This window comes from Cucurbita pepo, chromosome 8 (genome assembly GCF_057944985.1).
Source record: "Cucurbita pepo subsp. pepo isolate OVF chromosome 8, ASM5794498v1, whole genome shotgun sequence".
NCBI lineage: Eukaryota > Viridiplantae > Streptophyta > Magnoliopsida > Cucurbitales > Cucurbitaceae > Cucurbita > Cucurbita pepo.
This window is the reverse complement of record NC_141805.1, coordinates 1,772,386-1,796,654: the sequence shown is the minus strand read 5'-3', so window position 1 is coordinate 1,796,654 and position 24,269 is coordinate 1,772,386. Positions and strand designations below refer to the sequence as shown.

The following is a 24,269-nucleotide window of genomic DNA, read 5'->3' as shown; positions in this document are numbered from 1 at the left end:
ATGTTTGGTTTCGAATCTTGATGAACTCATTAACTCTGGATTTGTATTCGTGGAATGGGGTCCAATAACGAGACAATAAAAGAAATTTTTTTTTATTTTTTTTTATGGGACTTTCCATGGTTGGAAATGACGAAAATGCCCTTGCCTTTTTTGTTGGGCTCTTTTTTCTTTTCTTTTATATTTTTCTTTTTGGAGTTCTGACCGTTTTGCTTTTTGGGTGAAGGATTAAAGTGTTTTGGTGCCTTTTGATGGCTAACTGGCCAAAGTTTAAAAAAGGCGGAGAGAGTGTGAAAAGACATAAATGTCATTAAACAAATGGAATGAAAAAAAAAAAAAAGAAAAAAAAAAAATTAAATCGAACTAATATTTTTTTTGTCCTTAACCTTCCATTTTGATTTTAATTTTGGATTCGTGATATTTAAAATTAATTTTTAGTAGTTGATCTAATGGAAGGACGATGCAATAGCTTATCATTCTCAATGGAACATTAGGAATCCTGTGATCATTTCCTTATGTGAGATTCTCTCCCAACAATATTTAAGATGGTTTCTATTCTTCTCGGATTGAAAATTGATTGCTCGGAAAATGATAGTGAAATTGAAATATTGGTATCTATCCATGGACGAGAGAAACATGGACAATGTACTCCCACTTTGTTCTATCCTCTATTTTGGGAACCCACATTGCCTAATTATTGACAACTTTTTATTTATATTATATTATTTAATTCTTCAAACTCAAAATGGATGAAGATATTATGAGTATTGTTATTACTAACAATTGGAGGGCATGTGTGGATGAATATTATACCCTTTTTCTCCACATTCTTATTTAATTCCTTTGCCCATACTTTTTACCTTCTTCTATTTGTGTTTGATCACAAAATGCTCTAATATTGTTTCTAATGCATTCTTCCATGTTCGAGTTAGTGCTTAGATCAAAGTGACGTTGAGCTGAATTAGAATAGTATTGTGTAAATCATTAATGGGATGAGCCCATGATGTTTATACTTTTTTCATTGTCTTATTATTAGACTTATACCTGACATGACAAAGACGACGAGCAATAGATACTTAAGCTCAATTAGCATCAAGCCCGGTTGACATACACTCTTTTTCTATCAAGTTATACTCGATCCACCCAAATGCCTCACTGGGTGATGGGCCATAGGCTCTAATTTCTATTTGTAACATCCTTTTTACTTCCCTTTACTGCCAAATTTCTATCAATTCAATCCATTCCTTTCAAATTGAATTCAAATCTTGATTTTGATTCATGTCACGGTATGTTGTTTGTAATCTCACATCGCTCGCTTTTGATTTAAAACTTTAGATTCACTTTTATATTCAAAATAGATTCTTTAAGTGAATCATACTTCATTATGGTAAACCCCAAATATTGGGTATTTAGTTTAGTCATGACGTGGCAAAATTATGGGCCTAGTGGACACAAATGATTGCGTGTCCCTGCCTTGCAGAATGAAGTCAATAGTCAACTATAGTAATCATCTCATCTTGTAACAACATCCAATCACAACCGTCCAAATTCTAATGAGTGCTCTTTGAATCAGCACTTGAAAAACTCATAACTTAATATGGTACACGTGGCGTCTGGGTCCCATTTTTTCACCCCTCTACAAGTCGTGGATGTCATCATACACAACCACTACTCCTTCCTTCCGTGGGCGTTCCATTCGTCCACATCAGCCAGAGATGTGATTTCCTCCTCCACGTCCCATTTTCCTAATTTTGTTTGTTTTCTAGCGGTTGATCGAGCTTAGATTGATGACGCAAAAAAATGTTTCGTTCTCACTACTCCTTCCTTCCGTGGACGTTCCATTCGTCCACATCAGCTAGAGATGTACCCATTTTCCTCATTTTGCTTTCTAGCCGTTGATCGAGTTTAGATTGATGACGTGAAAAATGTTTCGTTCTCATCTTTAACCGAAGTTCAATCCCACATTTATTATACTTGAAATCGAAGAAATAAAAGAAAAGTGGGAGAGTTGGTGAGGGTGTTGGTGAGGGTTAGGAGGGGAGCATATAATTTGTTTCTTTTAAGGTCCATAAGTTAGGGAAATAAAGTAAAAACTAAAGTTTCTATTTTTATAGGCATGAGGATTTTTCACTCTTCTTTCACATCATAATTCTAAAAGGCTTCATTATTGATTGTTTATTCCATGTGTTTGTTCATCTTTAGTTGTGTAGGCTATTCAAGCTCATTTGAATTCCTCTTAATACTGTTTCCATGAAGAACTTAGTACCCATATGGTGCATGAATTAAAAAAAAGATTCAATTTTTACCATTGGATTAGAAGAAACAGAGAGAGAGAGAAGAACAGAGTAGCCTGCAGGAGAGAGGATTGCAACTTCGAATTATTCTTCTTCTGTGTATGATTGCTTTTGAAAATGTCCTCTCTCCCTCTCTCTCTCCGTACCCTTTAATTTATGGTGTGTGGTACGTCCCCGAGGCTGCGTGCCATCAGAACAGAACCGAATTGTAAAACAGAGAGAGACGAAGAGGAACAGAGTCTTCCCTTTTTTTGTTTTTCTTTATCCTTTTGGTGATAAAGGATACACCAAAAGGCACATTGCATGCGTGTTTAAAGCTTATTCTTCATCATCACCTCGCTTTCTCCACGCCCTTCCTCTCTTCCATTGCGTCTTTTTTTTCACGTTCTTAACTATTTCCCTCTCTTTTCTCGTTTCTTTTTGTTTCTTAGCTGAGTTATAGAGCTATTCTGCAGTGACCCTTTTCTGGTTTGGGGTTTTGGAGCTCTGAAATTGTACTGCTTGTAGATTGCATTGGTTTTTAGGGTGAGTTCTTTTCTTTTTGAATTCTGGGTTTGCTTCTTCTTAGTGGTTATTCAATGGGGCCGCCACTTTTGCAGCATTGAATCTTTGGGTATCAGCTGGATAGTGATTTTGCTACCCTTTTCTATATTTATTCTTGATTTGGGTATCAATGAATCTTTGGGTATCAGCTGGGTGTTCCTGCATAGTTTATTTTTCTGGGTTTTCTGTGTTGTCTTCCTTAATGGAAGATTTCGTCCTTGTTTTCGATGATGGACTCCCAAACAAGATCTGGGTTTCTAAATTTTGTTCACTTTTTTGAACTCTCATCCTTGCATTTAGGAATTTTCAAGCCGTCGGAGGTGTTTTTTTTTACTGATTGTGTATTCGATTGTTTAAATTTGCTGAAACAATGGCTGTAAAATTGGGTTTTGATTTAACAAAGGAATAGTAATGTTTGAAAACGTTGAAGAAACTGCCAAAGTTTTGGACATGTTTTCAACTTTTCGTATGAAACAATGATTCATTTCTCTTTTGAAGGATTCTTCGTCGTATTTATGCTGACATGAAGTTTTCCTCTTCTGGGTTCTTTTTTTTTTCTCTTCTCAATAGAATGACGTCTTGAATCCGTGAAGAAGATGGTAAAAAATGAGTTCAGAGTAAGCGTGATTATGAAGAGACATCATGTTCATCATTTCGTGAAGCTTTGTCAAGTTCTTTAGCCATTGCCAGTCGATTTCTCAGCCCACCAGCAATGACAGAGAGCTCGGAGCAGCACCTTGTAATCAAACCCCACTTTCAGAACTCTGTTCAAAAAGCTCAAAAACCAATCCAAAATGGCAAAGGCCACCCGAATCTCGAACACCAAAACACCAAAAACAGAGCCCGAAGAAGAAGCAGAGGCGGTCGGAAATCCGATCAGGGAGAAGTCTTTATGATGCCAAATTCTCGGCCCTGCACGGTGGCACGTAAACCTAACGCACCGGAGATTACCGCCGGAGCTTTAGTGGCGCGTACTAATCCAAATCCAAATGGTGCAAACAATTCAAGCAAGTCTGTGAGTTTTGCCCCACGACCTGGATTTGGGCAAGTTGGGACAAAGTGTATAGTAAAAGCAAACCATTTCTTTGCAGAGTTACCCGACAAAGATTTGAATCAATATGATGTAAGTTTTGGTCCCTTCCATCTGACAATCAATTTATGCTGCAAGTTTAAATTTTTGCAGATGAAAATGAATAAGTTTCTCATTTCGTGATGTCCTTTTCTCAACTTAAATAGCCTTCATTTGTTCTTTTTGTCTGCTTGATTTTGTTTGGTTTTGTTTTCCCGCCGTTGGGGGATGGGGTTTTACAGGTTACAATCACTCCAGAAGTGGCCTCAAGAACTGTGAACAGAGGCATTATGGCTGAATTGGTGAGATTATACAGAGAATCTGATCTGGGAAAGAGATTACCAGCTTATGATGGCAGAAAGAGTCTGTATACAGCTGGTGAGCTTCCTTTTGTATGGAGAGAGTTTAACATCAAGCTTGTGGATGAAGAAGATGGAGTCAGTGGTCCCAAGTAAGAATTTACAGTCATAACAGCTTTTGTTTTTTACCTGCTTGTAATAGCCCAAGTTCATTGTTAGTACATATTGTCCGCTTTGGCTCGTTACGTATTGCTATTAGCCTCACGGTTTTATCATGCGTCTACTAGGAAGAGGTTTCCACACCCTTATAACGAATGTTTCATTCCTCTCTCCAACTGATGTGGGGTCCCACCTTGGTTGGAGAGGGGAACGAAGGACCTCACATCGGTTGGAGAGGAGAACAAAGGATCACACATCGGTTGGAGAGGAGACATTCCTTATAAGAGTGGGAAAACCTCTCCCTAGCAGACCCGTTTCAAAATTTTGAGAAGAAGCCCAGAAGTAAAAGCTCAGAGAGAACAATATCTACTAACGGTAGGCTTGGGCTGTTACAAATGGTATCAGAGTCAGACATCGAGCAGTGTGCCAGCAAGGATGTTGGTCCCCCAAGGAGGTGGATTGTGAGATCTCACATCGGTTGGAGAGGGGAACAAAACATTTCTTATAAGGGTGTGGAAATCTCTCCCTAGCAAATATGTTTTAAAATCTTGAGGGGAAGCCTAGAAGGGAAAGTCCAGAGAGGACAATATCTACTAACGGTAGACTTAGGCTGTTACAAATGGTATCAGAGTCAGGTACCGGACGACGTCAGGCTTAGGTTGTTACAAATAGTATAAGAGTCAGGTACCAGACGGTGTGCCAACGAGGACGCTGGGCCCCCAAAGGGGCAGATTAGGCTTAGGTTATTACAAATGGTATCAGAGTCAGACACCGGACGGTGTTCCAGTGAAGATGCTGACTCCCAAGGAGTGGATTGTGAGGTCCCACATCGGTTGGAGAGGAGAACGAAACATTCCTTATAAGGGTGTGGAAACCTCTCCCTAGTAGACGCGTTTTAAAATCATGAGGCTTATGGCGATACATGACAGGCCAAAACGGACAATATCTACTAGCGGTGGGCTTTGATTATTACACCGCCCCTCTTCGAATTCTAAAACTTTTACGTTGTCTACTGTCAAATTCATGTATCTGTTCATTATGAAAGGTATCCAATGTGTTAGAAAGGAAGTTTTGAAAGTTATGGAGAATGTTTTGTTTGTCATTCAACTAATACAATTGTAAACTTCAGGAGGGAGAGGGATTATAAAGTGGTCATTAAGTTCGTTGCAAGGGCAAATTTGCAGTATTTGGGTCAGTTCCTTGCCGGTAAGCGTGCCAATGCACCACAAGAAGCCATTCAAATACTGGACATTGTCTTGAGAGAGCTATCATCCAAAAGGTACTAAATTTATTATCATTCTATTTGTTATGTTAAACTTGTTACAGTTACAAAGATCAGCTAAACATGGCTAATTTTCGTAGTTTTGTTATGCTCGTTGCGTTTCGAATTCGTGTAGGTACTGTCCTATAGGAAGATCCTTCTTTTCTCCTGATATCAGGTCACCTCAACGGCTCGGTGATGGCCTAGAATCATGGCGCGGTTTTTACCAGAGTATAAGGCCTACTCAAATGGGACTGTCTCTGAACATTGGTAAAAAGAATCTTAAAACAAAGGCTTACAGATTCTACTTAAGTGATTTCTCTTACTATTGTTTATGTTCTTATGTTAATAGATATGGCTTCAGCTGCATTCATCGAGCCTCTCCCTATCCTCGAGTTTGTTGCTCAGCTTCTCGGGAAAGATGTTTTGTCTCGGCCACTGTCTGATTCCGATCGTGTAAAGGTGTTTGTTTGTATCTGATCTCGTCCATTTTTTCACTGTTTCCTTGTCCTTTAACTTGAGCATAAAACAGATCAAAAAGGCTCTTAGAGGGGTGAAAGTCGACGTAACGCACCGGGGTAATGTAAGGCGTAAGTATCGTATTTCGGGGCTAACGTCACAGCCTACAAGAGAGCTAGTGTAAGCTTTTGAATTCTTCAAGCAGATACACTTGCAATAGTGTAAGCTTTTACTCTATATGGCTAATCCATGCGTGCTAATGCTCGGTCAGGTTTCCTGTTGACGACAACTCGACCATGAAGTCGGTTGTCGAGTACTTCCAGGAGATGTATGGCTTCACCATCCAACATGCTCATCTGCCTTGCCTTCAAGTAGGAAATCAGAAGAAGGCCAATTATTTACCAATGGAGGTAGCTTAAAATTCTTCCCCCATTGCTATTGTTGTTAGATTGATGCCGACCGGCCTTATTTGAATGGTTTTGTGTCTGCAGGCCTGCAAAATTGTTGGGGGACAAAGGTATACAAAGAGATTGAATGAGAAACAAATAACTGCACTTCTGAAAGTCACATGTCAAAGACCGAGGGATCGAGAAAACGACATTCTGAAGGTAATATGTCCTCTTTGGGTTTTCCCTTTTGGGCTTCCCCTCAAGGTTTTTAAAACCCATCTGCTAGAGAGAGGTTTCCACATCCTTATAAAGAATGCTTCGTTCCCCTCTCCAACCGATGTGAGACCTCACAATCCACACCCCTCTTTGGGCCTAGCGTTCTCGCTGACACTCGTTCTTTCCTCTAACTGATGTGGGATCTCACAGTTCACTCCCTTTTGGGCCCAGCGTCCTTGTTGGCACACCACCCTGTGTCCATCCACTTTGGGGATCAGTGTCCTTGCTGGCACACCACCCAGTGTCCACCTCCTTCAGGGCTTAGTGTCCAGGACACTGAAAGGAACAAGATATTCAATGTCCAATTAGGCAGTGGACTTTCTTATCACATTCTTTCTTGACTCTTTATATGATTGCTAGATAACACAGTTTCTTCTCTTGGCCTTCAAACTTTGATAGACTGTTCAACATAATGCCTATAACAACGATCCTTATGCAAAGGAGTTTGGGATAAATGTTAGTGAAAAGATGACTTCTGTTGAAGCTAGAATTCTTCCTCCTCCATGGGTATGCATTACATCTTCAAATCTCATGTTATCCACTGCTACGTTAACGAAAAAGTCGTGTTTATGCTGACATCAACCTCTTGATGAACTGATGCAGCTGAAATACCATGATACTGGAAAAGAGAAGGATTGCTTGCCTCAAGTGGGTCAATGGAATATGATGAATAAGGTATATGCCTCTTTTTTTATAAACTTTTTCATCGGTTCTATACGAACATCAACTTAATATAGTTTTGAAAAGGTTAGAATTTAGTTCCTATGGCTTTCAATGTTAGAATTAGGCCCAATGGTTTGATAAAACTCTCGCCATTTTGTGAGGTAGGGGCTATTTACGAGGATTTTATCAATCGGTAGAGACTATGTAACGGTCCAATCCCACCACTAGCAAATATTGTCCTCTTTTGGGCTTTCCCTCAAGGTAGGGAGAGGTTTCCACACCCTTATAATGGGTGCTTCGTTCTCCCTCCCAACCGACGTGGGATCTCACAATCCACCCCCCTTCAGGCCCCAGCGTTCTCGCTGGCACTCATTCCCTTCTCTAATCAATGTGGGACCCCCCAATCCACCCCTTCAGGGCCCAACGTCCTTGCTAGCACACACCTCGTGTCCATCCCCTTTGGGGCTCGACGGTCCACCCCACTTCAGGGCTCAGCCTCCTCGCTGGCACATCACCCAGTGTCTAGCTCTGATACCATTTGTAACAGCCCAAGCCCACCGCTAGCAAATATTGTCCTCTTTAGGTTTTCCCTTCTGGGCTTCCTCTCAAGGTTTTAAAATGCATTTGTTAGGGAGAGGTTTCCATACCCTAAGAGTACTTCGTTCTCCTCCTCAACCGATGTGGGATCTCACAATGTGGTTTTATCAAATATCATATTACCCATGCTTACATTTTTCCTCACGTAATGCAGAAAATGATTAATGGAATGACGGTTAGTCGGTGGGCGTGTATCAACTTCTCTAGGAGCGTGCAGGAGAGCGTTGCTCGTGGATTTTGTTCTGAACTTGCTCAAATGTGTCAAGTGTCTGGAATGGTAATATTTTGGCTGATTCTTTCTTGGTTCTTCAAGATTAAGATGTTTCACATTTTATTGATCTGCAACATAACATATCGTAGGAATTCAATACAGAACCAGTTATTCCAATATACAATGCTAGGCCAGAACAAGTAGAGAAAGCTTTGAAGCATGTTTATCATGCTTCCATGAACAAGACTAAAGGAAAAGAGTTAGAGCTATTATTAGCTATCTTACCCGACAGTAACGGATCGCTTTACGGTGAGCTCATACAACTCGTAAAATGATCCGAAAACAGAGATGACCCTTCTAAACTGAGATTTTTCTTTGATATCATTCGGATTTGTAGGTGATCTTAAGCGAATCTGTGAGACGGATCTTGGTTTAATATCACAATGCTGTCTTACAAAATATGTGTTCAAGATTAGTAAACAGTATCTTGCTAATGTTTCATTGAAGATCAATGTCAAGGTACAATTTAGCTCCACAGTTTAGTGATAGCACAAATTTATGAATCTTATCCACTTCATGAGTGTTATTTGATCTTGTTCTTCTCCTGTTTGATACCTCAGATGGGTGGTAGAAACACTGTTCTTCTAGATGCTATCAGCTGCAGGATACCGCTCGTAAGCGACATACCGACTATAATATTTGGAGCAGACGTGACTCATCCAGAGAATGGCGAAGATTCGAGCCCTTCGATAGCTGCTGTACGGTCTCCTAGGAAGTTACTGATATTTTGAAGTTGTTTTCATTCAACATTCCTGACTTTGTTGTTACTAATGGCATTTAGATCCATGACAGGTTGTAGCATCTCAGGATTGGCCTGAAGTGACAAAGTATGCTGGACTAGTATGTGCTCAGGCTCATAGACAAGAACTTATACAAGACTTGTACAAAACTTGGCAGGATCCTGTCCGTGGCACCGTCAGCGGGGGCATGATCAGGTATCGGTTTATCTCACTCCGTTCTTCAGAAATGGAAACAGATTAACTGTAAAGTTTTTGTTTCGATGTTTGTTTATACCGTACCGGTTTTGTCACAGGGATCTTCTGGTTTCGTTTAGGAAAGCAACAGGGCAGAAGCCTCTAAGAATAATATTTTACAGGTAAAGCAGTTTTTTCTGCTTTAGGCAGATTGAACACATTTCATGTTGAGAAAAAACAATACTTGTAGCAACTGAATCATAGTCATTGTCATGAAGAATGGCTATGACACCTCCACTCCCTCTGCTAGCTTCTTGTTGAGTGTGAGATCCTACGTCGGTTGGAGAGGAGAACGAGGAGAACGAAACATTCCTTATAAGGTTGTGGAAACCTCTTCCTAGTAGACGTGTTTTAAAACCTTAAGGGGAAGCCTGAAAAGGAAAGCCTAAAGAGGACAATGTTTGTTAACGGTGGACTTGAACTGTTACAAATGGGGTTGGTTACAAATGGTATTAGAACCCGACTGTAATGTCCCACATTGGTTGGGGAGGAGAACAAACCACCATTTATAAGGGTGTGGAAACCTTCCCCTAGCAAACGCGTTTTAAAGTCTTGAGGGGAAGCTCGAAAGGGAAAACCCAAAGAAGACAATATCTGCTAGCGGTGGATCTGGGCCCTTACACAGACACCAAACGGTGTGCCAGCGGAGATGCTGGGCCTCTAAGGGGGATGGATTATGAGATCCCACATCGATTGGAGAGGAGAACAAAGATTATGAGATCCCACATCGGTTGGAGAGGGGAACAAAGAATTCTTTATAAGGTTGTGAAAACCTCTCCCTAGCAGACGTGTTTTAAAGCCTTGAGGAGAAGTCCGAAAGGGAAAACTCAAAGAGGACAATCTGTTAGTAGTGGGCTTGGGCTGTTACAAATAGTATTAGAGTCAGGTACTAAGCGGTGTGCTAGCAGAGACACTGAGCCCCAAGGGGGGTGGATTGTAAGATCCCACATAGGTTGGAGAGGGGAATGAAACATTCCTTATAAAGTGTGGAAACCTCTCCCTAGCAAACGCGTTTTAAAACCTCGAGAGAAGCCCGAAAAGAAAAGCCCAAAGAAGACAATATCGGTTAGTGGTGGGCTCAGGCTGTTACAGATGCATAACTAGTTACTTTATGCTTATCATCTTGGCAGGGATGGCGTTAGTGAAGGACAATTCTATCAAGTATTACTTTACGAGTTAGATGCAATCAGGAAGGTAATGAACCAATGAACTCAGCCTCTCCATTTTTTGTTCCTAACCATTCTTATTACAGATCATAAGTTTTCTGGTTCTCTTTTTGGTATAGGCATGTGCTTCTTTAGAACTGAATTACCAGCCACCCGTGACGTTCATCGTCGTACAAAAACGACATCACACCCAACTGTTTGCCAACAACCATAGAGACAGAAGTAGCACAGACAGGAGTGGAAACATTTTACCTGGTACACAGCTTAATCCTCGTTTCAAACATGTTCTGTTAGAGATACAGGACGAGTTTTTAATCCGATATTCGTTCGTCTTACGCGTTCTTCAGGCACCGTAGTCGACTCCAAAATATGCCACCCGACAGAATTTGATTTCTATCTTTGTAGCCATGCTGGAATTCAGGTATTGATTTCATGTCTCTTTGTAGCCATGCCACCCAACTGTTTACCATGTTCTTGTTCTTTGATTTGTTGTAGGGGACAAGCCGACCAGCTCATTACCATGTTCTTTGGGATGAAAACAATTTTACAGCAGATGGGATTCAGTCCTTAACCAATAATCTTTGCTACACGTATGCAAGGTGTACGCGTTCGGTTTCTATCGGTAAGCCAGTTTTCGTTCTTTGATTGGTTCCGAGTTACATATTTGGTGTTACTGAAGTTCCTAGTCTTGGCATTGATGCAGTCCCTCCAGCATACTATGCACATTTAGCAGCATTCCGAGCTCGATTCTACATGGAACCAGAGATGCAAGAGAATGGCACGAGCGGTCGTTCTGGTAAGAGTGCGACCGGGGTTCGCCCTTTGCCAGCTCTAAAGGAAAATGTGAAGAGAGTAATGTTTTACTGTTAGAAATCGGAACCACCAAGCAAAGGGGAGGCTCGTAGTCGGAGCGATGACCGGAAAGGTCCGGCTTCCTCTGGCATTAGTTCCCTTGTAAATGAATGATCACAACCAGCCATAGATCACAGGTTCTCTTTTCACCCACATTTGTAAAGAACTGTTCTTCCATAATGAATCAGTATAGATGCCTTCTTAATGTGTTGAATTATTTCGAGTCTACAACAGAAAAAAATTTATCCAGTCCGATCCCCTATCAAGTTCAGTGCTTACGCCCCTTTAAAGATAGGGAGAGGGGCGAGCAAAAGAGCTCGTCTTTTAAGCTTCCCACGATCGTCAGTCGGAATGCGTTATACTCTTGACAAAAAAAAAAAAATTAAAGATGAACTAATATTGATTTAAAAATATATATGATCGATTAACTAATTAAAATATTTTTTTATGATATGAAATCAGGTTGAATAATCACAAATTCTAAAACCCTAAATTCTAAAACCCTAAATTAAGATGGTTTCATCCAAAATGTTTTTTAACACTGGACAATTGGATCTAACAATTTTATTAAAAAATAAGATTTTTAGATCTAAAAAAATCCAATAACTTCAAAACAATAAGAAATCACTCTTCGGAAAGTAAGATCTAAATTATTTTGTTCATCAAATATTTTAAGGTAAGAAAATTTGTTGTTTGAGATTTAAATCACTCTACAAGTAAGATTGATAACGTTAAATTTAAATGATTCTTAGGATACAACTTGAACTACATAGAATTGCAAAGAAACTTAGTTATAGGTTAGAAGGAAACATAAATGCTCTTTGTACTCCGTTTTCTAAGTTTACTCTATGTATGGTTTTATACTCAAAATAAAATTCTTGTCCTTCCAATAAAAATTTCAAGATTTGCAATTTTTATATTTTATAATCATAATTAGCACGTAAATATAACTAAAAAGTAAATAAAAAGTTTTAATACGGAAAAATACATTAATGAAACACGGTAGATCTAGATTGTAATCTACCTAAAAATTTATAAGCTTAAATTGAATCTGTTGTAGTATAAATGAGCACGATTCTTCTTTAACTTGACATTAGTTGTAACTTAAGTTTAACATTTTTTATTGTACATGTTTTTGGAAGTTCATATTATATGATTAAGATATCTTCGTTCATATCAATACTTTCTTTAAATTGTTTGTATAATCAATTTGTTGGAAGCCATATTGAAGAGAACCCGATTAATACCCAAATAAAGATCTCCCACAAGCTGAAAAATATAATTTTGATCATGAGAAAGAAGCCGATTCGTTAGAACACGAATATTAAATCTTAAATAGGTAGCTACCAATAAAACACGGGTAGAAATGTTCATGGCAGCAATCCCAAAAAAACTACATGAAATACACAAACTGCAACTCCAAGAATCTTACAGAAAAAAAAAAAAAAAAAAAAAAAAAAATCAAAAACCAATTATGAGATAGAAAAATGCATATGGCGTAATGAAATCTTGAAAAATTAAAGGATACCCATATCGGCTGTAGCTGGAAAGAGCATAAAGATAAGGCCGCCGCCATGATCAGAAGCTTTGAACAAGGCATCAGAAACCCTAATTTCTCTCAGATCATGAAACCCTAATTTCTCTCAGATCATGAAACCCTAAACCCTAAACCGAAACCCTAAACCCTAAACCCTAAAAGAAACAAGAAAAAGGATCACAAAACTCAATTATGAAAGGAATTGATCCAAATTAGATGAAAATTTTGAAGGGATTAGGGTTTGTGAGGGAAAAACGACAACAGGTGAAACTGTCGCATGATCTGATATTTCCTCGACGACGAAAACAAGAGAGAGAAAATTTAAGATCATGCTGGCAGCTTCAACTGTTAGTGATTCACCATAATTTGAAGGGAAAAGGTGATGAAATTAGGGTTTAGGATGGAGAAGCAAGAGGTTGAAGAAGAGGGGTATAAATAGAAGAAACTAAAAAAGGAGGGACTAAAAAGAAAAGTAAAAATAAAACAGTGGTCCCTTGTTGGTGCAAATTGAATATTATCACGCCAACCCTAACTCATGCAGCTCTTTTGCAGAGAAGGGCTTGGTGGGTTCATTTTTTTGCATTAATTACCCCTTGAGAACCCTATATTCGCGTGGAGGCCCTTTTTTACTCTCTCTTTCTCTCTCTAGCTATGACAGAGAGAGAGAGAGAGAGAGACCGACAGAGATTAGAATGTGTTTCACCATAAACGAAGAACACTTTATTCTTAGAACAATCCAAAGAGCCAAAACAAAAACATGGGAACGTTTGTGCATGAGAATTCTTCCTTGTCACTTTTAGGGTTTTGAATTTGAATTATATTTTAAACTTAGGCATAGATAGGTCGATCGATCGCCCGTGTTACCGATGACAAATCACGAGAAATGTGACCTACGAAAGATAAAAATAACACATCGTGTGATGTTTGTCACATCAATACTAATACTTAAGTCGAGTTTAGCAAAGAGATACATATTCATACTGGTTGGGGTGTTCATGGCCCGTGTCCGTTTAAGAGGTCGATGTATGTAATAGTAGAGTAAAAGATGGGTACATGAATGAACCGAAGCCACAACCGAATAAGAGCAATCTTAATGATAGAATGACCAAGAAAAACGTTTTTAAAAAAATTGAAAGTTACTACTCGTACCAACTAGAAACAACTTTGTTTTCAGCTGTTTTGCTTGAAGTAATTCTATGTTGGGTGAGAATAAAACATGTTGAAAAGACCCGTGTTGGTATGTGAAGATAGTCTTCACTCTTAAAAGTGAGAAGTAAGTAACGTGACCATGTTATAAGAGAATGTTGGGACTATCAAGTATCAAATCTTGATCCAAATTCTGAATATGAGTTGTTATAACAAAGGCGTTGGCTTTGAATACTCTTGATCATTTGTTTAATCCCATGCGAATTTAAAATGAAAAGCATATCTTATAGATATAAATGCTTATTAAATGGAATATGTTTATTGTTTTTCTTCCAAAGTTATAATATAATATGAATCCAAATTCGACATGTAACGGTCCAAGTCTATCGTTAGTAGATATTGTCCTTTTGCTTTGTTATGTATCGTTGTCAGCCTCACGACTTAAAATGCGTCTTTTAAAGAGAGGTTTTTACATTCTTATAAGAAATGTTTCATTCTCCTCTCCAACCAATATGAGATCTTACAATCTACCCACCTCTAGGTCCAACATCCTCATTGGCACACTACTTGGTGTCTGGCTCAAACCCACCGCTAGTAGACATTGTTTATTTTGGGCCATTATGTACAACCATTAGTCTCACGATTTTAAAATGTGTCAACTAGCGAGAGGTTTCCACTCCATTATAAAGAATGGGATCTCAAACAACACTTAATAGTCCGATACGTTCGTGTAACTCTTATTTACTCGATTGTCACAAAATAATTTTTTTCCTTAGAAATGTATCTCAAACTTGTGGACATTAAATTTTTTAGTTTAAAAATTGAAAGTGTGTCCTTGTTTGAAAATTTACCCTCAAAAAAGTTTTTTACCTCATGTAATTAAAAAAATAAGAACTATCATGGTGAGTGACTTGTAAAGCTTATTATATATGTAATAATTATTCACTTATATTATCATACTCTTTACTACTTTAATATGAGAATATAAAGAATCTTAACTTTGCAATTAAACTTACAATTTTGCATAGTTTCGTACCATATAAATCCACCAATATGATTTTATCATTATTCAATTTTTAAAAATTTAAAAATAAATAAATACTTATTAAATACAAAAATTGAATTTTTAATGATTTAATACAAGACTTGAAGATCCCAACATTTGCGTATTTATATCCCCTTTTTGGGTACATATTTTGATGCGTAATAGGCACGCCAAATGGGAAACATGGATCTCACGTGTCCATTTTACCTTTAAGACCTAAGCCTACTACTTATATTCTTTATTATTATATTAAACATTTCTCGAATATATTAGATGCTCCCAAGTATACAAACATACGAACCAATTTTAGTGACAATAAATGGTTCGGTAGAAACAGAAAGAGCTAGCGATCGGGTTGATATAAAAATTTATTATGAATGTCGACTTTAAGGCTTTATGAAAGGAGAAGGGAATCAGAATGAAGGATTAAAAATTTAAAATTAAAAGGGGTTAGCCCAACAACCCCTAGAGAGGCTAGAAATTGAGGGGTCATTTATCTTAAGGGTGGTCCTTATGTGTGCTTCGAGGAGGCAATGGCAAAAGGCACAAAAGGCAAACCCTTTTTCTTTCTGTGTTTGTGGGGTTAAAGAAAGCTCAAAAGGGCAGAGGGTTCTTATTTAAACAATTAAGGACCTTCAAGTTCTATGCCTACCTAGGATTAGGGTTCCCCCCAAGATTCTAAATTCAGAATAATCCTCGTGTCGTGTCGGTCTAATATATTTGTAAAGGAAAGTCGGCCACCTTTTTCTTTTTCAGCATCAAGCTGTAACTACGCGCCTGCCTGCTGTGTTCGAACACGTCCATCTAAACCTGATAAACTAGCTGATTAATAAGTCATTGGTTCAAATCTATTACTCCCACATGTTGATCAGTACCGATCAAGTCATTGGTCAATCTAAACCTGATAAACTAATCAAAGTTGATCAACAAGTCATTGGTTCGAATCTATTACTCCCACATGTTAATCAATAACATAAAAAATAAAAACTCGATGAACTAGTCAAGCCAAGGTTCTAAACTCAGAATAAACTCTTTCTTTCACTTGATTACATTACACGAACAGAATGATGAAGAGAAAAGAGAAGGATTCAGTGAGGGAATATGAAGATTATGATGATATCCGCGTGGCTCTGTATAAAGCAGATAAAGCTAAAATCTTTATCAAGGACGGTCAGGTCAAAGAAAGCATGGGGAAAACAATTGATAATAAGATTATGTTGAAGACAACGGTGAGGGGTACAACTAATGAGGATCCCACGTTGCTCTTAAATGTCTTCCTCAAGTTTTCTCTACACACAACTGCATCAGAATCAATTCTCCTCACTGGTTTGGATGTGGGGGTAAATTTGCCTAAAAAATTGTGGGTTTTAATTACATTACGATTAGATATTCTACCTTTACTACTTACTTAGCGCCAGCCACTGTATTCTAAAACAACCTGTGAGACTATGACTAATTCAGGGGACAGAAGGCCCTACTACAAGGATCCAGGAAACATAATACAAACACTCTAGGGCTTCAAAAATTTGGGATAAGGTTATGGGGCAGCTGAGGGTATCAATTTCATGTGGCTAGTTTTTCTAAAGATTTCACTTTGGCTGTGTGCTCAAGCAGAATTTTGTGTAGTTCTTCCGCTGTTGGTCGGTCATTCGGATTTTTTTGAGTACACTTGCAAAACAAGTCGATCAAGAATGTTTTGGTTTCTTGGTCTTTCTCTGAACCATCTGATTCTTGAACAGATTGAGACATTGAGCTTTCCTTTATCAACCCCAGTGCCTCCTCCTCAAGCTCTCCTATCAATTCTGGCCTTTTGCCCATCTGTTCAGGTTGAGGGCATAATTATTGATCAGGGAAAATCCTACACCTTCAAATTTGGATCTAAATGGCAATTTTACTTCTAAAAAAATGAGATCCAATTCTTTTTAAAGAAGTCCTGGGAAATGGAAAACTAGATCAAGAGAGTAAAAGAAACCTGAAGTTGATCGAAAATCTGCAGTTCTGTCAGCCCCAAGTACGGAATTTGAAAAGTCAACAGTTCAAATAACAGACATCCAAATGACCAAATATCCACTTCCTGCAACCAAAGGTAAGAATGAAATATCATCAAATTATCGACATCATAACTTGACCACATAATGCACAACTAAATGTGTGGTGTGAGAAAAATCAGACGATGCATGAATTTCCTTTTACACAAACTCGCAAAGTGTACTGGGGAATGACAGGATGGACGCAGAATGCTAATTTTAAATTACAATCCAAATGGCAAGAATATATTTTTGATAGAACACAAAAGAACGGAAGAAAGTGTGAATGGGCAGTTACAAAACCTCCAAACATTTGAGAGGTTTGGGACACCCCAATAAAAACACATCTCGCTCCAGTTCCCAGATATATATTTAGCTTGCATCACTCTCACACATCACTTCCTTCCTGGTACTGACATCTAGCATCTCCCATTCAGTCCTTGCTAATGGTTTTACAGGAAAAAGATAATATAACCTCTCAACACCCTATGCCAGGGCTACCTCCTTACATTATTGGCAGGGAAACTTGGCATAGATAGGTGTGGTAGGGAGTTCTCAGAAGTTAGTTGATGGCAGGGAGTTTGACATTTAGCTGGATGCAGTTGCCACATAGTAAGGTTAAATATTTGTTCCGAAGAATTGTAACCTGTAGGCTACCTATCCCCCACATATCCAAATATGTTAAATTCACAGTTGGCAAACAGACAAATACCTAACAATTGTGGATTCCTAACAATTTTTTGCCCTTAAAACACACTTTATCATCGAGGAGTGGTTAAACGATGAAGCTAAAAAGCAAGTGAAGCAAACCCATTGAGAGTCTAATTATTCCCCACTGTCCCTTAAGTCCGTCTGCTTTCTATGTTAATAGCCAAAGTTTTGCTAGTGACACCCATACACTCTGCTCTCGAAAGTAGCTAGGGTTTTCTCCAAGTAGGCCCACCCATAGACCATAAAAATTGGTAGCTGTTTGTGTACCTTTTCCCCCCCTAAACAGAATAAAAATCCAGAATAAAAAGCAACTCTATTGAAATCCTGACAAAAAAGGGTGGGGCTATTTGGGCATTTGTTTGAACCATCTCACTGTGTTAAAAATGGGGCGTAAAAATCAGTCTTCTCTTCCAGCTCATTAAGAAGTATATTACCTTATCCCTGCATTTTCCTCTTTCTTCTTCAAAGTCAGCAAGCCTATACCTCATATACATCCACCCCTACCACACCCCTTTGCGGGAAATATCAAGTCCATCTGTAGTTCCAACAACGTGTCAATTCCTAGCATCCAGCTTGTTAACAGAACACCCTGAACCCAAAATCTCGGACACCCTTTGCCAGAGGTCTTCAATCCTGTTGCAATCCACCCAACAACAAACTGACAGGTCCCTGGGGTCTAGATATTTTTCTACAAAGAAACTGCCCCCCCCCCCCCCCCCCCCCCCAGACAAAAAAAATCCCATTCTATGATAGAAATAAATATTTTCCAGAGAGCATTTCCGGACACTTCATTATTCTCCTAATTCTTCTCAACTTCATGGCATATTGGCATATTTCCATTCCACTCTTAGCCAGAACAGATAGTTAGAAATGTATAGCACCATACCAAGAATGACTCAGTAGTGTCAAAAAGAAACGCTGATCTGAAAGCCTAACACATCCACAAGAAAAAAGTAAAATGCTAATCTACATACCAGTCCATAAACATTTGGTGTATGCATTGCTCGTAGAACTTCTGGAGCCATCCATCGAGGTGTTCCAACACAAACATCAGGAGGAGGTATTCCAGTATGTGCAATGCAACAAGTGTGCAAGGAAGATCGAAGGGGCACTGCTCTATCAAAATCACAAAGCTTAACCATGGGAACTCCATCCGAATTTTCATCAAAATCTATCAAAACATTTTCACTTTTGATGTCACGATGAATGATGTGTTTTGAATGCAGCTCTACCAAAGCACTTGCAACATCTCGAGCTACATGCAATGCCAGATCCATTGGAATGTGCTTTTTCCCAGCTTGGAACGACTTGTCCAAGTAGCTCTACAACATACAAAACAGAACATAAATTGAGAAAAACAATTACTGATACAAAAATGGTAACGTAACAAGCTATAAGACAGTTTACCTTTAAAGATCCCCCTTTAACGTGCTCTAAAAAAATTGCAGATCTAAGTAACCGGCGCTTCGGTTTTCCATCCTCAGAAGGAATCCATTCAGAAGATAACTGATGCCCATACATCTGTACTATGCAGGAGTGTTTCAAAGCACCCAGTATTCTAACTTCACCTAAGCAACTGTATTCAAAGTTCCTTATCTCATCAAATGAAGATTCACAAACTTCAAGCATCCGTAACTGCAATGTCCAACACATAATAAATGTACCTCATCAAAGGTTTCTAAATGAAAAAAGCAACGATATAGCACACAGCATAGCACAATACTAATTAAAATAATACCTCAAATCAGTACAGCATAACATTAAGATAAACAAAACTTTTTAATCGTCTAAAATGTTACCTTTGCAGCAGCCTCAACTGACCCAAGTTTGCACTTTATCACAGAACTAGAAGGTGCCTTCTCAATCTCATCACAGTTGGACAGAGACGGGAAGGAAAATCCTGGACTGGGTGACATTCCGAAAGAAATAGGAAGTTCTGCACGACTGAGAGGAATATACCTATCACAACAAACAAAAAGTTATAAGCTAAATATAAATATATCAGATCAAAACTGTAAGCAATGAATTCTGAAACATGGAACTGAATCAAAGTGTAATAAAGTTAAGAACAAACACTATACAGAATAATAAAGAACGAATCTACATTATCATAACAATAAAATAAATAAACAAGTGCACAGGAACATTAGACGTTCAGAATCAAGCCTTGAACATGCATATGTAGTTGGAGAAATGTCAAGGCCATTGGAACTGACAAGAGAAACCTACCTACAAAAATACTCGGGATCTGCTTCTTCTCGTATATCATTTGGTCGACATGCATCAACAACCATTCGAACCAAAGCATTGCCTCTTTTCACTAAGATCACATTCCAGGCATGAGGCAAGAAATCCAAGTAACCTCTCACAAGCTCACAAGGTACTGGAGGCTCCATTCGGTCACACAAATACTGAGGTAATCAAAGCTTTGTTAAATCCAAGTAAATATAAAACCAGTCATTACAGAAAGACCCAACAAGAACAAGCAAGGAAAGGTTATTACAGTAAGATAATCACCTTAAGAAGAAGCGCTCTATGCCTGCACACACCAAATTTCAGAGCTCCAAGGGGAACTATGACGGAATTTCGACTAGCTTTAATAGCACGAAGAGATTTCTCACAGATATCAGTAAAAAGAATATCCTCATAATTATCCACCGTTAATTTAGTGGACGCAGTAAGATTATTCCGATCTCCAGTTGAGCAGGTGCAGACAAAAGGCTTCTGATACTTGGAACCAGAAACCGCTTTCCGTGTTTTCTCAACCATTGCACTTCTATCACTGCCTCCAAAATGATCAGACACAAATAGAGCAAGTACTTGTATGATATGCATGTCATCAAGAACTTGATGTCTTTCTTGGGTTCGGTTAATCTGCTTTAGACGAAGTACCAATGACTTGGCAGATATCACTGTAGAGTCTAATAATTCATCATGTTCCCTGGGCACATACAAATAATCATTATCATTTTCCACTCCCCAGTATGAAAGTCATTGGATACTCAATCTACTCAATAAATAATCAGTCACCAATATAATGTCTTAACTAATCTACCTGTTGACAAGAATGACTTCACGAGAATCAAGATGAAAATTTTGCTCATAATTCCTTAATGACATAAAGGGACGATCACGCCCTGCATCATAAAATCCATCCGGTACATAATCTTCAACGCTGCAAAATGATATATTATTGTACTTGCAAGATAAACTTGAGCTATCTTCAGCAGCCTTTCTTGACTTGCAAGGTTTAGGATTATCAAGTTCCCTCTCAGAATATCTTTTCAACTTAGCATTATCCTTTGATATTTGGGACGATGACCCTTCTAGGTCACGTGCTTCATTTCCTGGTAGCGGCAAAGTCTCACTGGGCTCACGACATTCATTGTCGTCCCTTGTCATTTTTCCTGCAGCACCACTACAGATACCTGAGCAATCCTCCACAGGTAGTTCCTTTTTGACATCAAAGTTGTCCTTCTCGTGGTTCTTGATAAGATCTTCCCCTTCATCTTTTCCATGACTGGTCTCTTTACTATCATATAACTCCTCAATAACTGATGAATCTTCAACTGTAGTTTCAGAAGTAGGAGCAGTGTCAAGCCGCCCAAGTTCATGATTTTCATGGATCTTCACTTCAGTATGATGATCTACTCCTTTCCACTTCCTGCTATTATTCAAACGCTCCTGGCGAGCTTTTTGCTGTAAATAATGTCGTCTCCGCCATCGCTTACCTGATTTTCGAGATGCAAATGATCTACTGTTTGTTGAAGATCCCATTAATAGGTTTGATGAGAGATTACGAATACCTGCAAAAACAGAGTTCTTGACAGTGAAAATCAAAGAACCAAAATGAAAAATCCATGTTCAATCATTGAGCATAAAATGACCGCAGAACACACCTTTATGTGGAAAATTATCACTATTGTCTGGAATGGTGGCTTCATAAACATCCATTTCAACTGTAGAACTAATACATTCTTCATCAGCTATTTTGTCTCCACAATTTCCTTCAAAGTTGCAGCGTATCCAGGAGGGTATCTGACAGCTTCTTAGAAACTTATTGTACTATACCACAAGGAAAAACCATAGCGAAAACAAAATTAAAAAAATATATGCTGTCATATTCAGAGTAAAAACGTGTATAATAAATTTAAGTGAACAGGATCTAAACCATTAGATTGGACAGAAAGGTTACAATTACCAACTTGCAAAAGAAATTATGTAAATATACATAAAATATAATAAAAAAGACAAAATACCTGTAAATTTAAGTTCTTGAGGCTATGCATAGATACAAGTTCAAGAGATCCCAATGACGTTAACCTATTACTTGAGAGATCCAAATTCTCCAACTTTTGCAGGGAGGACAAAGCTGGAGGTAGTTCCACCAACTTGTTATTGGCAACTCTCAAGGATATCAAGGCATTCAAATAGCCTATTTCTGCTGGAAGGCTCTTCATCTTATTAAATGAGAGATCTAGATACTCCAAACTATCCAGGCAGCCAATTTCAGGAGGAAGGAATCTGAAGGAAAAGGGAACGCGACAAAGATACCTTGTTTAAGAGTAGATAAATAAATAATAAGAAACTTACAAACTAGGATGAAAAATGGTTATGAAAATCATACTAAAGCTCAATAGTTCACATCACAAAACATCATATTGTATCATCAGTCTACATACGTTGTTTATCCATCCAGGTATGGATCTATACAGCAAGACATCACAATTAATGAGCTGATATTCAACATCGATGCCACAGTTACATGTCCGGCTAGTAGAAATGAATCACTAGTTAAATAATAAAAAAAGATATGGATTATATTAAAACTTTTAAGACACTATTAACTCGTGGAAAATTGACACTTCTAAAAGTGATAGACATGTACGTACACTTGCATGCAAACACCAACAATTACATAATCTATCATTCAAAATGATACCCTACAGCAACAATTGAAGAAAGATCCTAATTTTAGATTCCTATATCACCTAATGTGATAGCCTAGGTAAAACTTCAAAATAAATTGACGAGAGTGAATGAGACTTTAGTCACTGTTTTCCAAATCATTTGGATTGTTCAAAAGAAAGTGACACTCTAATGTCACTTTGTCTCTTTCTAAAACATTCCAATAGACCATAACATATAATATTGAAAAGCAGAAAACAATCAAACAATCCAACTCGCTTCATCATTTTCTTAATAAGATTAGTTCGTTCTACCTTCGTATGAATGAAATTCTCATCTAACTAACAAGCACAGCAGGCTATTAAAGCAATGATGGAATGTTCAACTTCTTTTATACTTCTAAACAGGTATAAATGAGGCTCACTCACCTAATAGAAAAGTGACAAACAGTGAGCTTAGTCAAGCACTTAAGGCCAGCGATCTCACTAAGAATTGGAAACGACGAAGGTTTAGGTGGAATCTTTGATAGCTCGAGCTCCTTCAGATCCTTCAGTTCGTGTAATGATAAACCACCAAAACCCGGTGATGATAACTTCACCTGCAAGCATTCTAACCCCGAAAAATTCTTCAACTCCGGCGGAAACAAATTAATCTCGTTCCCGAAGAACTTCAGCATTCTCAATTCTCCAAAGTTGCCAACTGATTTCGGAATCAAATTGAACGCATTCCGAAATATGTACAGACCCTTCACTGAGCTGTGGGAACCCTCCAAGAAGTGAGAATCCAAGTTTCTCCCCGATACATCAATAACCGAATCATCGGTTTCGTTTCCACTATCACCCTCAAACGAAACCAAGTTAGAAGATTTCAAATTTCTTTCCTCCCCAAGGCCGCTTTCCGACGAGTCGGCGACCGTTTCTTCGGAGTTAAGAAGCTGCATTGAGGGCAACAGCGCCTTCCGGGATTAATCCACAGGTCAGAATGGCGAAGAATCGAAGTGTTGAAGGTTTTAGCCTTCAGAACAGGAATCAAATAATCCAGAAACAAAAAATATATATATAAAGCGTAAAGCATGGAATGAAATATAAGAACGAGCAAAATTTGAAGTTAAAGAAAGGGATAATCCATGGAAAGGGGCAGAAGGAGCGGGAAGAAAAGGCCCGGAAGAGGACCGCTCCTGGTGAATAAGTTAAGAAGAGAAACCCTAGAAATCCAGTGAGACAGTGGGAAAAGAAAACGTTATAACGGGACGGGGATATATAATTGGTCAGTATACGCTTTGAGCACGCCACCTTTCCTTCAAGACGCTCCCCTTTTATTTTCCGTTTTTACCTCCTTATTTCTTCGTTTTTTTTTTTTTTTTCATTAAAAATGTTCCACATAATTCTCAATTTAGTTCTTTTAAATCTCACAAATATTTCAGTCAATAAATAAATAAATATAATTATCATAATCTCATTTTATATTTTTAATTAATTTAATTAACTAACTATACTACCAATAAAAATGTTATTTTTAATCTTTAATTTACTTAATCATTTTTTATAAATGTTATAAATATTTTGAAAGAAAAAATAAAACAAGACTTTAAAATAAAATCCACATTCATTTTATTTAATAAAATAA

General features: G+C 38.2%; 2 protein-coding genes across 4 annotated transcripts; one reads left to right on the top strand and one right to left on the bottom strand.

Annotated features, from left to right (window-relative positions):
- The first annotated feature begins 2,293 nt into the window (after positions 1 to 2,293).
- On the top strand, positions 2,294 to 11,483 carry LOC111799933 (protein argonaute 10). 2 transcript variants are annotated; one of them, XM_087125996.1, is made up of 22 exons: positions 2,294 to 2,816; positions 3,405 to 3,957; positions 4,146 to 4,354; positions 5,491 to 5,640; positions 5,759 to 5,892; positions 5,975 to 6,084; positions 6,155 to 6,261; positions 6,353 to 6,491; positions 6,573 to 6,689; positions 7,146 to 7,253; positions 7,350 to 7,421; positions 8,161 to 8,283; positions 8,367 to 8,526; positions 8,615 to 8,736; positions 8,838 to 8,975; positions 9,070 to 9,212; positions 9,311 to 9,373; positions 10,382 to 10,445; positions 10,537 to 10,672; positions 10,765 to 10,838; positions 10,913 to 11,039; positions 11,121 to 11,483. In XM_087125996.1, the coding sequence occupies exons 2-22, from the start codon at positions 3,547 to 3,549 to the stop codon at positions 11,285 to 11,287; spliced, it is 2,874 nt and encodes a 957-aa protein (XP_086982122.1). In that variant the 5' UTR covers positions 2,294 to 2,816; positions 3,405 to 3,546; the 3' UTR covers positions 11,288 to 11,483. The 2 variants fall into 2 exon arrangements, with proteins under 2 accessions (XP_086982122.1, XP_086982123.1); XM_087125997.1 differs by lacking the exon at positions 2,294 to 2,816 and adding an exon at positions 2,943 to 3,154.
- Positions 11,484 to 16,185: 4,702 nt separating this feature from the next.
- On the bottom strand, positions 16,186 to 23,885 carry LOC111800263 (Leucine-rich repeat protein kinase family protein). 2 transcript variants are annotated; one of them, XM_023683877.2, is made up of 11 exons: positions 23,072 to 23,885; positions 21,995 to 22,289; positions 21,635 to 21,800; positions 20,791 to 21,541; positions 20,253 to 20,676; positions 19,965 to 20,146; positions 19,535 to 19,694; positions 19,143 to 19,370; positions 18,710 to 19,057; positions 16,970 to 17,071; positions 16,186 to 16,815 (listed from the first exon to the last, which is right to left on the bottom strand). In XM_023683877.2, exons 1-11 carry the CDS (start codon positions 23,581 to 23,583, stop codon positions 16,561 to 16,563), a joined length of 3,423 nt encoding a protein of 1,140 aa, XP_023539645.2. In that variant the 5' UTR covers positions 23,584 to 23,885; the 3' UTR covers positions 16,186 to 16,560. The 2 variants fall into 2 exon arrangements, with proteins under 2 accessions (XP_023539645.2, XP_023539646.2); XM_023683878.2 differs by having other exon boundaries at positions 21,995 to 22,259.
- Positions 23,886 to 24,269: the final 384 nt, after the last annotated feature.